This window comes from Brachyhypopomus gauderio, chromosome 13 (genome assembly GCF_052324685.1).
Source record: "Brachyhypopomus gauderio isolate BG-103 chromosome 13, BGAUD_0.2, whole genome shotgun sequence".
Taxonomy (NCBI): domain Eukaryota; kingdom Metazoa; phylum Chordata; class Actinopteri; order Gymnotiformes; family Hypopomidae; genus Brachyhypopomus; species Brachyhypopomus gauderio.
This window is the reverse complement of record NC_135223.1, coordinates 7832133-7847176: the sequence shown is the minus strand read 5'-3', so window position 1 is coordinate 7847176 and position 15044 is coordinate 7832133. Positions and strand designations below refer to the sequence as shown.

The 15044-nt window shown below is 42.0% G+C and overlaps 2 protein-coding genes across 3 annotated transcripts; one reads left to right on the top strand and one right to left on the bottom strand.

Moving 5' to 3' along the window:
- Positions 1–929: 929 nt before the first annotated feature.
- rps9 (ribosomal protein S9) lies at positions 930–2370 on the top strand. Of its 2 annotated transcripts, XR_013120591.1 has the most exons (5): positions 930–1087; positions 1168–1290; positions 1460–1646; positions 1773–1920; positions 2121–2260. XR_013120591.1 is itself a non-coding variant. In XM_076970741.1 (4 exons), the coding sequence occupies exons 1-4, from the start codon at positions 991–993 to the stop codon at positions 2296–2298; spliced, it is 585 nt and encodes a 194-aa protein (XP_076826856.1). In that variant the 5' UTR covers positions 930–990; the 3' UTR covers positions 2299–2370. The 2 variants fall into 2 exon arrangements, 1 of the variants encoding a protein (XP_076826856.1); XM_076970741.1 differs by lacking the exon at positions 1773–1920 and having other exon boundaries at positions 2121–2370.
- On the bottom strand, positions 2127–9562 carry rap1gapl (RAP1 GTPase activating protein-like). Its single transcript, XM_076970742.1, has 19 exons — positions 9477–9562; positions 9348–9380; positions 9169–9271; positions 8979–9014; positions 8835–8882; positions 7215–7412; positions 6863–6960; positions 6673–6751; positions 6545–6598; positions 6250–6333; positions 5949–6049; positions 5705–5834; positions 5041–5211; positions 4812–4883; positions 3845–3931; positions 3564–3719; positions 3217–3300; positions 3093–3136; positions 2127–3001 (listed from the first exon to the last, which is right to left on the bottom strand). Exons 1-18 carry the CDS (start codon positions 9539–9541, stop codon positions 3104–3106), a joined length of 1632 nt encoding a protein of 543 aa, XP_076826857.1. The 5' UTR covers positions 9542–9562; the 3' UTR covers positions 2127–3001; positions 3093–3103.
- Positions 9563–15044: the final 5482 nt, after the last annotated feature.

Here is a 15044-nt window from a genome sequence, read left to right as displayed (position 1 = left end):
AAAGCTTCAAAATGCCTGTGTATGAAATGAAATATGGATAGACGTCTATCACATTGCAAATGTAAATAGAATTATTGCATTTTAATTTTAATTTTGAGCTCAAAGTTGCTTGTATGAGTAGAACATGTAAATGCAAATGCGCATTACATTTTCATTTTAATATTGAGACAGAAAAACTTCCATAAGCAGGAGGCGGCATCAGGTTTGCAGAACATCCATCGCCGTCTTGGTCGCGGTCGTCATTCTCACACAATGCTTTCTGGGTAGTGTAGTTCATAAGGGCTCTATATATAGGCGGCTAACGCCGCTGCGCGTTCTCTTTACTGTTCGCGCCTGAGGAGGACAGGTAATGGCGGATTGATCTCACATTCTTACAGTTTTAATTGCATCGTTGTCCCATTCTCCTAGTTAAACATCTTGCAGCATTTTAATGTATTTGAAAACAGTAGCAGTCTTAAAAAATTATAAGCAGTCGATTATAAGCTTTGTGATCAAATATAACATTAGCAAGGACGTGAGGTGCACAACGTGGTCTCGCGCTGCTAGAGGCCTGGTCACTAGTGTAGTGAGGACTTCTTAAACTCCATACAATTGTTCTGTATTGTGTTTGGTGTTTGAATCAACTTTAGCGTAACCTATAAGTAACTCCTAACTAACTCGTATCTTCTCAGTTCTCTCTACGGGGCTAACTTTGGCTTCGTTAGCCATAGTTGCCTTGCAGGCTGTGATTAGCTTAGCTAGTGTAGCTGGATAATTGAAAGGCCGCTCGCTACTTCACGATAGAGTGGTAAAGCGATATTTGTGTAGCGGTATTGTCGTTTTGAGCGATATTGGTGTAGCGGTATTGTCGTTTTGAGCGATATTGGTGTAGCGGTATTGTCGTTTTGAGCGATATTGGTGTAGCGGTATTGTCGTTTTGAGCGATATTGGTGTAGCGGTTTTGGCTGTAACTCTGACACCGTACATGTTCACAGGCACAGGTGAACCGTCATGCCCGTTGCTCGGACCTGGGTTTGCAGTAAGACTTATGTCACCCCCCGCCGACCCTTCGAGAAATCCCGTCTCGACCAGGAGTTGAAACTCATTGGTAAGAACAGAAATAGTTACATTGGACCGTTTTACCGTTACATATTATCGGGTGTGTACTAAACTTCGTGTTGTGGGCAGGTGAGTATGGCCTGAGGAACAAGAGGGAAGTGTGGCGGGTGAAATTTACTCTGGCCAAAATCCGCAAGGCTGCGCGAGAGCTGCTAACCCTCGACGAGAAGGACCCCAGGCGCCTTTTTGAGGGTATGGCACGTTTAAGGCATGTTAATAAGGGAAGCTTAATTCAGGGGCCTTAAATACCCAAAAAGGGTTTTGTAATGCAGGTTTAAGTATTGAGTGTCCCAATGTTATATGACTCTTGGATTCTTTTGGAGTTGTACTTTACCTCCCTTAACACGACCCCTGTGTGCAGGAAATGCCCTGCTACGAAGGCTGGTGCGCATTGGTGTGCTTGACGAGGGCAAAATGAAACTGGATTACATCTTGGGTCTGAAGGTGGAAGACTTTCTGGAGCGCCGTCTGCAGACACAGGTGTTCAAGCTGGGTCTGGCCAAGAGCATCCATCATGCCAGAGTCCTGATCCGTCAGAGGCACATCCGGTAAGAACGCCAGGAACCAACTCCGTCCAGAATCTCTACTGTGAGCCCTGCTGTGACAGGGTGTTGATGTCCATTCCGGTCTTGCTGAGAGGCCCTGTACTGAGGTTGTGCTTCCTGTTCTGTTAGCTCTTGCTGCTAGCCTCCGTGTGGCGTGTGTATGAAAGGTTTCTGCAAGGTCAATTCGGCCCCTGAGCCGTATACCTTTGCCTATAGCTGTGCTCAGAGCCCCCACTGTGTGGAAGGCAGTGCTTCACACTCGCGACACTGGCAGAAGGTAATGTTGGGGGCACAGCGCACACGCTTCATCGTGGTGTTCATGCTTTCTTGGCCGATGATTTAACTTGAATTGTCAGATTGCCTGTGTTGTCATGAATTCCTCGTCAATGAGGCCTTTGAGAAAGCAAATTTGTTATAAAGTTTCTCTGAAGATGTCTGCTGGGTCAGCTCATTTGCTGGTTCTGTGTGTTTGTGCAGTGTGCGTAAGCAGGTGGTGAACATCCCATCATTTGTGGTGCGGCTGGACAGTCAGAAGCACATTGACTTCTCCCTGCGCTCACCGTACGGTGGTGGACGACCTGGCCGTGTCAAGAGGAAGAACGCCAAGAAGGGCCAGGGAGGTTCTGGAGGTGGAGATGACGAAGAGGAGGACTAAACCAAGGCAGTGTGGGGGGAGGCCTGAGCCTGCTCACTCTTCAGCTTTTCAATAAAAAATGGTTCAGTCAAAGTTCGAGTGTTTCTTTTTAACTGACCACAAATGGGCATAAAACAGATGAGAAGGTTTGGTTGTAGTATGGTGTTTAATGTACCTTTAATTCACATCCTAGGAAAAAGTGCATCACGTACTCTAAAAATAAATAAACCGGGTAGAAACCTTGTGGCGGTTTGGGCTATTTCAACATACAATCTGATGCCTTTTAGAAATGCAGCATGGTAACTAATGTTTAAGGCAAGATTTATGCTGCAGAACAGAGTATAACTTGAGTAAACAAAATCAAAGAAATACTACTGTGTAGATTTGTACCAGTGTCCCAGCATTAGCTGAGAATCTGCAGGTTATGATTAAGAACACTTCATGGTGGCCACTTAGTGGAGACCTGCCCTCCTGCTGACATGCCCACTCTACCCATTCACTTTACAAAGTTCACAGCAGCTAAAGCTACAAACTATGAGTCTGAGCATGCTGAGTTATTCATGCTCTTGACATTGAGTCTTCCTGTCTCATACAGGTGTGTTGATGGGCTACAGTTGTGGAGTAGGTAGTCCTCTACATGTCCTCCTGAGGGCTTGTTTGACCTTTAACCTCTGTATTCGATACGCTGTCGAGGCCATGGCCAGAAGACCTGTGAACTGACTCACTGTGGGTAGAGGTTATAAAGCAAAAATCCTGCTCAATATTCACAAAGTTACACACGGTATAAAGGCAAAAATGTGGACAGGCACTCTTACCTTTCTCCATCCTACAGGAACCATGAGAAAGAAAGTGTTAGATCCTGTAAATTTGAAAATGAAGTGGTCATGTGACCTGTGAACCCATCAGTATTCCCAGTACTGTCAGAATGTCGAGCCTCACCTTTAGTTTTTGGGCACCCGGGCTGCCGGTTTTCTTTGCTGCTCCCAAAGTGTCAAAAGAGTGACTGCGTACTCTAATAGCTCTCTATAGGAGAGTGAGACAGGAATGACCGCATACTGTAATAGCACTCTAGGAGAGTGAGACAGGAGTGACCACATACTGTAATAGCACTCTAGGAGAGTGAGACAGGAGAGTGGCTACATAAACAGCTCTGTGGTTTATAATGTCTGATTTTTGCTCCACTATTCTTGTTTGAGGGAGGGTGCCATATTTGAGACTGGCTGAATTTACTCCCACTCTGGGCTGGTTTTGATATGTTGGCTTATTGTGGACTGAGAGCGTCCCACCTTAAAGTTTTCGATGAACCCTCCTCCCACTTCTGAAGCAGTCCTGGTGCCCTCGCCTGGGGGTGGGACTGCCTGTGTTGGTTCTCCCAGCATGCATTGTGAGCGGGTGGACAGCTCTGATCGCAGTGCCTCCAGGAGTGAGGAACGCGTGCGCAACTTGGGAATGTTGAGTCCAGTGAGAGAGGTGGGATGAAACACAGGAAAGTAGCATAAGACAGCGTAATCATGTTGGGTTATATGTAGGAAAAAGTGACTGGAAAATTGTGGTCATTTTTCATTACCTCTAATCTACTGAATCGCTCTGCCTTGTAGCACGAAATCTCTGCATTAATGAGTTTAGTCAAGAGAAACTCCCGTAGCACAGAACCCTGGCAGAGATACGTGACAACAATATCACAGAGAGAAATGCCACTCTTACACTGACGTTGAAGATCTGACAAAGGCTCTAATCACATCTGTTACTTTTCATTCTCTCTCTGACTCTGCATTAAGGAGAGAAGCTAGTTTTAGTGAGAACACAGTGAGAGCTATACAGATGGAGATCACTCATGATTTGGTGTTGTCCGCAGCTTATGCGAGGTCCGAAGTCCCCCTGTCTCCCTGTAGTTTAAGGTTTCATCACAAACTCTTGTTCTTTTGTGTCGGAGATGCGAGCACTCCTAGCTCCTGCAGTAGCTGCACTTTCTTAAAATATGGCACCAAAGTTATGAGCATTACTGCTCCACCTTAACGTTCTGAAGACAGCCATGAAATGTGTGTTGTGTGCAAATTCCAAAAGACAAATTCCAAAAACATGGGTGTACATAGATTATAAACACAACCAAAATAAAAACATGGGTGTACATAGATTATAAACACAACCAAAATAAAAACATGGGTGTACATAGATTATAAACACAACCAAAATAAAAACATGGGTGTACATAGATTATAGACATGACCAAAATAAAAACATGGTTGTACATAGATTATAGACACGACCAAAATAAAAACATGGGTGTACACAGATTATGGACACGACCAAAATAAGTTGCTGTTGTACATGACGGAGCTCCAGTTACTTTATTCAGTATGAAGTAAGAAGCGATTCCCAGGACATATACACCATGTGTGAATGTTATACACCGGAACCAGGATCTATCCATGATCCACCCAACCATGCTCCACTTTCCCTACTAAGACCATTACGCTAAAAGTGTAGGTGCATGACGGGGGAATATCCAGCAGAGGGCAGTAATGAGTTCTCACCTCTGTAAAAATGGCAGGACTGGGAAGAGGAGGGCCAAACGGGGGCACATCCTCCCTGGCTGTGATAGACACCTGTCAATCATCAGGGAACAATCATTGAAATATTTAACATGAATTTAATTAATTTAGTTTTTTCTTAACTCGTCCTTCACTTCTTCAATATCTTCAAAACACTCCCCATCTCTCCCACCCACACACACACACACACACATGCACACCTGTGTCTCACCTGAAAGGCCCCCCCATCTCTCCCATCAGCCCCGTTGCCATGCTTTACTCTCCTCACAGCGATGAAACAGTGCAGGAAGTGTGAGCTGATGACATCACAGATGAAGGGAGTTTGGCCCTCCTGGTAAACCACAGCCACGATGTCATTCCCAATGTGCCTTTTTCTCTGCAGCTGAGAGTACGTGAAGCAGGAAGACCCAGTCAGTAGAGAACCAGTAGTTCTGACTGCATGTCCAGTCAGTAGAGAACCAGTAGTTCTGACTGCATGTCCAGTCAGTAGAGAACCAGTAGTTCTGACTGCATGTCCAGTCAGTAGAGAACCAGTAGTCAGCAGAGGCAGTTAAATCTAAATGTCCTTTATTTATATTGACACTGGTTATGACACTGGTTTATATTGACACTGGTTATGACACTGGTTTATATTGACACTGGTTATGCTCAGACATTTCCAATAGCACCTTTGATGCCATAGAATTTGTAAAGTACCCAAACTGTAAATAAATGAATCTGGATAAAATGCTTCCAAAGAACAGTCTGGATCTAACATAGATCATAATGTGAATGATGTAGTGACATGGTATGAAGTATGAAATATCCCTGGGTTTGGGAAAGGTACTATATAAATAGAGTTTATTGTTATTGTGACTTATTATTATCATTTCTACCTGCTGTGTGTCTCCGTCTGTGAAGGGCAGTTTGGTGGCCACGTGGAACATGATCTCTCTTCCATGGAAGGAAGTAAAGACTGCTTCACTTCCTGTCTGGCCATACGACACATCCAGACCCCCCCTGAAACTGAAGCAGAAGAAGAGTTTCAGCTGCAACAGTCCGAGCTTGCGACCATGTCTCAACATGTCTCAACAGTCCTCCCTGCTGAGAACCGTTTAGAGACCAGTTAATGCTGTTTACCCAGTGAATCCTCGCAACTTCACAGTCTGGCCAAGTATGGAGAGAAAGTCCTTAAACTCTTCACTTTCTTCATTGTTGCTGAGAATGTCTTCCTCTGTCAGCTGTAAAACAACCATTACACTGCATAACAGAAGACTAGGCACTTAGCCTTATAAAATTTAAAATTTTAAAATTTAAAAGCTTGACAAACGCAGCCAGATGAAACCACAGTGCCCTTTTGCTGAACATGAAAAGAGGTGCTCGAAGAGGCCAGGGGTTAGGGGTCAGGAGAGACTGAAAGAGATGTTGAGGTGATGCTCACCTGCCCCTCCTTCTGATATAACACACCAAACTTAAAGTTCTGAGATACTCTGTGTTCATCAAAGGCTGTTAGAAGCTCTGGAGCCTGTAAGAAAGAGAAAGAGTTGGTGTTGGGATTAGGGAGGATGTTTGTTAGGGTTAGGGAGTATGTTTGATGGTTAGGTGTTAGGGTTAGGGAGGGTATTTGATGGTTAGGTGTTAGGGATAGGGAGGGTGTTTGATGGTTAGGTTTTAGGGTTAGGGAGGGTATATTTGATGGTTAGGTGTTAGGGTTAGGGAGGGTATTTGATGGTTACCTTTAGGTAGCTGACAACCTCAAAGCTTGACACACTCACACTGGCACAGAGCATCTGGCAGGGAAAAGCTGATGAATTTTCATGCAGTTTTAACTGAAGTGAGGAATGATGAGAGTAATGTGGAATACCTTCCCAAGCTGCACAGCTGTGGGGAGGTGCGGGAACAGAGAGAGCGAAAATGTCCCATGCAGAGAGCACTCGTTCATCCTGCAGAGAAAAGAACAATGTGTGTGCGTATTGTATTGTGTGTGTATGTGTGTGTGTGTATTGTATTGTGTGTGTGTACGTGTGTGTGTGTGTTGGTGTGAGAGTTCTCACCTCAGAATCACTCTGAGTCTGTTCTCCTCCTCCTCCAGACAGACAGACAGGACCAGGGGCCCCACGCAGGGGTCTATGGCAGTGAATGACTGATGGTACTGATGGAAGATGCAAGAAAAACACTAACAACATAATACCTTGGGAAACAAAGATGAACCACAGATGAACTACTGCTGATTGTGATACCAGACACATCTGGCATTATAAACACAGTGCTTGGGATTAGAAATCAAGAATTAAAACACAGATCAGAGTGATGAATGGTAGCATCTTTATAGAAAAAAACCCGGGAAGTGTAAGAGAACCTGACCGGAGTGAAGAAGAACCTGACCGGAGTGAAGAAGAACCTGACCCTGTGTCGGAAAAACTCCTGGTAGATCTTTGCCTCACTGTCCCGCTCCATGATATCGTACATTTCCAGGCCAAACACAGCAGAAGGGGCAGTGGGACTGGTCTCCAGGTCCCGCTCCAGTGGGGGGTCAATCCAGTACCCCCCCGATTTGGGAGGCAGGACGAGGGGTAAATCACCCCCGATGTTCAGCAAGCGAGACTGACAAGGGTGAGCACATTAGACTTCATAATGCACACTACAACCAGTAGTTTACAGTTTGTATGGTATATAGGCACTATAGGTATAGTATTGATAGTATAGGTATAGTATTCATAGTATGGGTGTAGTGTTGATAGAATAGATATAGTGTTGATGCTGAAGGTATAGTATTGATAGTATGGGTATAGTTTTGACAGTATAGGTATAGTATAGGTATAGTGTAGGTATAGTACAGGGTTAGTATAGGTATAGTATAGGTATAGTACAGGTATAGTATAGGTATAGTACAGGTATAGTATAGGTATAGTATAGGTATAGTACAGGTATAGTATAGGTATAGTATAGGTATAGTACAGTTACAGTATATGTATAGTATAGGTATAGTACAGGTATAGTATAGGTATAGTACAGTTACAGTATATGTATCGTATAGGTATAGTACAGGTATAGTATAGGTATAGTACAGTTACAGTATATGTATCGTATAGGTATAGTACAGGTATAGTATAGGTACAGTATAGGTATAGTACAGGTATAGTATAGGTACAGTATAGGTATAGTACAGGTATAGTATAGGTATAGTATAGGTATAGTACAGTTACAGTATATGTATAGTATAGGTATAGTACAGGTATAGTATAGGTACAGTATAGGTATAGTACAGGTATAGTATAGGTATAGTACAGGTATAGTATAGGTACAGTATAGGTATAGTACAGGTATAGTATAGGTATAGTATATGTATAGTACAGTTACAGTATATGTATAGTATAGGTATAGTACAGGTATAGTATAGGTACAGTATAGGTATAGTACAGGTATAGTATAGGTATAGTACAGGTATAGTATAGGTACAGTATAGGTATAGTACAGGTATAGTATAGGTATAGTATAGGTATAGTACAGTTACAGTATATGTATAGTATAGGTATAGTACAGGTATAGTATAGGTATAGTATAGGTATAGTACAGTTACAGTATATGTATAGTATAGGTATAGTACAGGTATAGTATAGGTATAGTATAGGTATAGTACAGTTACAGTATATGTATAGTATAGGTATAGTACAGGTATAGTATAGGTACAGTATAGGTATAGTACAGTTACAGTATATGTATAGTATAGGTATAGTACAGGTATAGTATAGGTACAGTATAGGTATAGTACAGGTATAGTATAGGTATAGTATAGGTATAGTACAGGTATAGTATATGTATAGTATAGGTATAGTACAGGTATAGTATATGTATAGTATAGGTATAGTACAGGTATAGTATAGGTACAGTATAGGTATAGTACAGGTATAGTATAGGTATAGTATAGGTATAGTACAGGTATAGTATATGTATAGTATAGGTATAGTACAGGTATAGTATAGGTATAGTATAGGTACAGTATAGGTATAGTACAGGTATCTGTACCTTATACGGTGGTGGGAACTCACAGCGCTGCTCTTCCAGTCTGCTGCCCTGGAAACAGAGTTTGAGAGCACCCATCAGAATGGAAAGGGGAAACACATGAATCTGAACAACACAAAAAATATTACCCAAATAAAACGGAACTACCTGCATTTTCTCGATAATCTCAAACAGCTCAGTCACCTGTAGAGGAAGACAGAGAAAACAGAAAGAGAAATGTGGTAGAAGACTTCAGCTGGGATTACTGACACAGTCTGGGTCTGCGGCCTCCTTCCAGACATCAATCTGGTGAAACTGTCTGACTGAAACACAAAGGAACATTGTTTTGATGGTTTACCTTCTGAGTGGGGTTAGTGGAGGCGACCCTAACCCTATGTCTGGTCTCACTTGAAGGAGAGTCCACGATGTCCAGCATCTGATGCTCCAGGGATTCTGCTTGACTGGAACAAACACAGAGATTTCTGGAAGTGCCTCAGTGTTCAGTGTTAGGAGCAGTTAAGATGCTCCACTTCCTACCTGCTCTCACTGACACTAATGAACTTGTCAATCCTGAAGGCAGAAGATATTAGGCTAGTTACTTGTAGGAATGATCTTTCAAGACCTTTAAACAAATTATAGAAGCGGTTCTGCTGGGAGGCCACTCACCCTCCATAAGATCCAAACGTGAAACTTCTTTTTCTGGTGAGAAACTTCTCGTTCCTGTTCTCCATCGTTCTGTTCCTGACTGACACCTCCAGAACACATCAGCCATACAGCGTATCAACACTCCAAACAAATTAAGCTCTTGGTGTGCTCTCTCTCTCTCTCTCTCTCTCTCTCTCTCTCTTCCTCTCTCTCTTCTTTCTCACTCTATCCCTCCCCTCTGCCCCCTGCCTTTCTCTCATTTCATCTTTCTCTACATCCTTCCATCTATCCCGCTGTCTGTTGATTGACAGCAGTAACTCTTGCATGTCCCTGGGTAGCCAGCATCACACACACATGCACAGACAACACACACACACCCACACACAAGCACAAACTCAGACAACACACACACACACACACACACACACACACACACCCACACACAAGCACAAACTCAGACAACACACACACACACACACACCCACACACAAGCACAAACTCAGACAACACACACACACACACAGCACACACAAACAAGTAAATAACATGGGAGATAAAACGTGCAATATTCACACATAGAACAGACCAAACTGGATGTGTGTTGTTAGATATGAATTGGTAATAGATTAAAATAGATATGAATTGGTAATAGATTACTCCTGTAGACCTGTTACCCTTTCAGCAAGCCAGAGTCATCAATTATTGACAACTCTGACTGTGAGAGAAGAGGATAAGACAGCAGGAGAGAGGAAGACAGGGAGAGGGAGAGAGAGAGAGGAAGAGAGGGGGTAAGAGATAGAGGGAGAGGGAGAGAAAGGGAGGGAGAGGGAGACAGGGATGGACATAGACTGGCAGAGGAAGAAGGAGAGAGGGAGATGGAGAGAGATTAGGACAATATACAGGTATACAGGTGTATAGGTATACATATATACAGGTATACAGGTGTATAGGTAAACATATATACAGGTATACAGGTGTATAGGTATACATATATACAGGTATACAGGTGTATAGGTATGCATACAGTTGTGATCAAATTTATTCAACCCCCACTGAAATAAAGTGTTTTGGCCAGTTTGACATTGATTTTGATCATTTCAGTCATCTTATTTACAATTATATCAAAGAGGCACTTATAAATTAGACAAACATAACATAATATTTATGATGGAATAACCACAAATGTCTTTACTGTGCTCACATCATTATCAGTTTTATTCAACCCCCTAGTGACATTATTTTTTAGTACTTAGTACAACATCCTTTTCCAGTTATGACAGCTTTCAAGCGTGAAGCATAGCTTGACACAAGTGTCTTGCAGCGACCTATGGGTATCTTAGCCCATTCTTCATGGGCAAAAGCCTCCAGTTCAGTCACATTCTTAGGCTTGCGCACTGCAACTGCCTTCTTTAGGTCCCACCAGAGGTTCTCAATTGGATTTAAGTCTGGTGATTGCGATGGCCACTCTAGAATGTTCCAGCCTTTCATGTTCAACCATGCTCTAGTGGACTTGGATGTGTGCTTCGGATCATTGTCCTGTTGGAAGGTCCAACGTCTCCCAAGCCGCAGGTTTGTGACTGACTCCATCACATTTTCCTCCAAGATCTCCTGGTACTGAAGGGAATTCATGGTACCCTGCACACGTTGAAGCTTTCCTGTACCATTAGAAGCAAAACAGCCCCAAAGCATAATTGACCCCCCGCCATGCTTCACAGTAGGCAAGGTGTTCTTTTGTTCATAAGCCTGGTTCTTCCTTCTCCAAACATAGCGCTGGTCCATTGTCCCAAACAGTTCTAATTTAGTTTCCAAAACCTGTTCCAAAACCTTTGTGGCTTGTCCACATGACTTTTGGCATACTGCAGTCGACTTTTCTTGTTCTTTGGAGTCAGCAAGGGGGTGCGTCTGGGCGTTCTGGCATGGAGGTCTTCGTTATGCAGTGCGCGCCTTATTGTCTGAGCTGAAACTTCAGTGCCCACATCTGACAGGTCTTTTTTCAGTTCCTTAGCAGTCACGCGGGGATTTTTCTCCACATTACGCTTCAGGTAGCGCACAGCAGTCGCGGTCAGGATCTTCTTTCTGCCACGACCAGGTAACGTTTCCACTGTGCCCTTTAACTTGAACTTGCGAATGATACTTCCGATAGTGTCTCTTGGAATATTTAACAACTTCGCAATGTTTTTATATCCATTGCCATTCTTGTGAAGAGCAATAACCTCTTCTCTTGTCTTCTGGGACCATTCTCTTGCCTTCACCATGCTTGGAAACACACCAGTAGATGTCTAGAAGGAGCTGAGTATCACAGTCCTTTTAAATCTGCCTAATTGGTGCTTATCATGCTTGATTGCTGCTCGTTGACATCCACAGATGTTTTCAATACCTGATGGAAAACACTGGAATTGAACCTCTGTTCTTAGGAGTGGTAGTCGTAAAGGGGTTGAATAATTGTGTCAATGAAGAAATCACAAAAAGGCCATTTAATACTTTATGACAAAAAAAATTGATGCTATCTTAGTTGCATTTAGTTCTTTAACAAGTCCTTGTAAGATTTCATTATGAACACAATTACAAATGTGCACTGAATTCCATAAAACCCTTCGCAGCATTGGGGGTTGAATAAATTTGATCACAACTGTATATACAGGTATACAGGTGTATAGGTAAACATATATACAGGTATACAGGTGTATAGTTATACATATATACAGGTATACAGGTGTATAGGTATGCATATATACAGGTATACATATATACAAGTATACAGGTGTATAGGTATACATATATACACTGTAAAACCCAACAAGTTCACTGAACTCAAAAAGTTTTGTTGTAACCGATTACCTAAGAAATTTTAAGTTCATGTAATATAATTTTTAAGTACAGTTAACTTTAAAAAAATATAAAAATTAAAATAAAATATATAAGTTTAGGAAAATCTTAATTTTTAAGATATACAGTTGTGATCAAATTTATTCAACCCCCACTGAAATAAAGTGTTTTGGCCAGTTTGACATTGATTTTGATCATTTCAGTCATCTTATTTACAATTATATCAAAGAGGCACTTATAAATTAGACAAACATAACATAATATTTATGATGGAATAACCACAAATGTCTTTACTGTGCTCACATCATTATCAGTTTTATTCAACCCCCTAGTGACATTATTTTTTAGTACTTAGTACAACATCCTTTTCCAGTTATGACAGCTTTCAAGCGTGAAGCATAGCTTGACACAAGTGTCTTGCAGCGACCTATGGGTATCTTAGCCCATTCTTCATGGGCAAAAGCCTCCAGTTCAGTCACATTCTTAGGCTTGCGCACTGCAACTGCCTTCTTTAGGTCCCACCAGAGGTTCTCAATTGGATTTAAGTCTGGTGATTGCGATGGCCACTCTAGAATGTTCCAGCCTTTCATGTTCAACCATGCTCTAGTGGACTTGGATGTGTGCTTCGGATCATTGTCCTGTTGGAAGGTCCAACGTCTCCCAAGCCGCAGGTTTGTGACTGACTCCATCACATTTTCCTCCAAGATCTCCTGGTACTGAAGGGAATTCATGGTACCCTGCACACGTTGAAGCTTTCCTGTACCATTAGAAGCAAAACAGCCCCAAAGCATAATTGACCCCCCGCCATGCTTCACAGTAGGCAAGGTGTTCTTTTGTTCATAAGCCTGGTTCTTCCTTCTCCAAACATAGCGCTGGTCCATTGTCCCAAACAGTTCTAATTTAGTTTCCAAAACCTGTTCCAAAACCTTTGTGGCTTGTCCACATGACTTTTGGCATACTGCAGTCGACTTTTCTTGTTCTTTGGAGTCAGCAAGGGGGTGCGTCTGGGCGTTCTGGCATGGAGGTCTTCGTTATGCAGTGCGCGCCTTATTGTCTGAGCTGAAACTTCAGTGCCCACATCTGACAGGTCTTTTTTCAGTTCCTTAGCAGTCACGCGGGGATTTTTCTCCACATTACGCTTCAGGTAGCGCACAGCAGTCGCGGTCAGGATCTTCTTTCTGCCACGACCAGGTAACGTTTCCACTGTGCCCTTTAACTTGAACTTGCGAATGATACTTCCGATAGTGTCTCTTGGAATATTTAACAACTTCGCAATGTTTTTATATCCATTGCCATTCTTGTGAAGAGCAATAACCTCTTCTCTTGTCTTCTGGGACCATTCTCTTGCCTTCACCATGCTTGGAAACACACCAGTAGATGTCTAGAAGGAGCTGAGTATCACAGTCCTTTTAAATCTGCCTAATTGGTGCTTATCATGCTTGATTGCTGCTCGTTGACATCCACAGATGTTTTCAATACCTGATGGAAAACACTGGAATTGAACCTCTGTTCTTAGGAGTGGTAGTCGTAAAGGGGTTGAATAATTGTGTCAATGAAGAAATCACAAAAAGGCCATTTAATACTTTATGACAAAAAAAATTGATGCTATCTTAGTTGCATTTAGTTCTTTAACAAGTCCTTGTAAGATTTCATTATGAACACAATTACAAATGTGCACTGAATTCCATAAAACCCTTCGCAGCATTGGGGGTTGAATAAATTTGATCACAACTGTACTTAACCATTGTTTTTTACATTTTTATGGCATTTGGCAGACGCTCGTATCCAGAGCGACTTACATTTTATCTCATTTTTTTATATACAAGTGAGCAATTGAGGGTTAAGGGTCTTGATCAGGGGCACCTCAGTCATGCCTTCAGGTCTGGGAATCGAACCCACGACCCTCCGGTCACAAAACCTGTTCCCTAACCGCCAGGCCATGACGTGCCGCCATTGTGACCGGGCATGTTGGTGACGTCAGACGCTGCGTGACTTTGGATACTCATAAATTATAATGTTAGTGACAGTCATTACTGAAAAATAAGTACTCATTTAAACTTAAAACATAACAAAAAGTTAAGACAGCGCAAAACCTTAATGCTGGGTTAACTAAATAACTAGATTTGAGTGTAGTTTTCCCGCACCAGCCGCACTGTCCACCATGTTTGTTCAAAAATCACAGTATGCTAATTAGATGGTTTTAACCAATAGGCATGCAGGAGCGCATTGCGTCAGACGCTTGGCAAATATTAAATGAAAAACAATGAGTTTAGTGATTGTCTTCACTTGAAAATGTTGAGCTTATTGAGCTTAAAACTTGAATATCGTTGTATGAACTTTAATGTTTTAAGCTGTTTGAACTGTTTTGCAGTTTTGCTTACAAATAGAATAATTTTTATGAGTTCACCACACTGTCAGGGAATACAGTGTACAAGTATACAGGTGTATAGGTAAACATATATACAGGTATACAGGTGTATAGGTATACATATATACAGGTATACAGGTGAATAGGTATACATATATACAGGTATACAGGTGAATAGGTATACATATATACATATATACAGGTATACAGGTGAATAGGAATACATATATACAGGTGTATAGGTATACATATATACAGGTATACAGGTGTATAGGTATGCATATATACAGGTATATGGGTGTACAGGTATACAGGAATACAGGTATACAGGTGTATAGGTATACATATATACAGGTGTATAGGTATACATATATACAGGTATACAGGTGTATAGG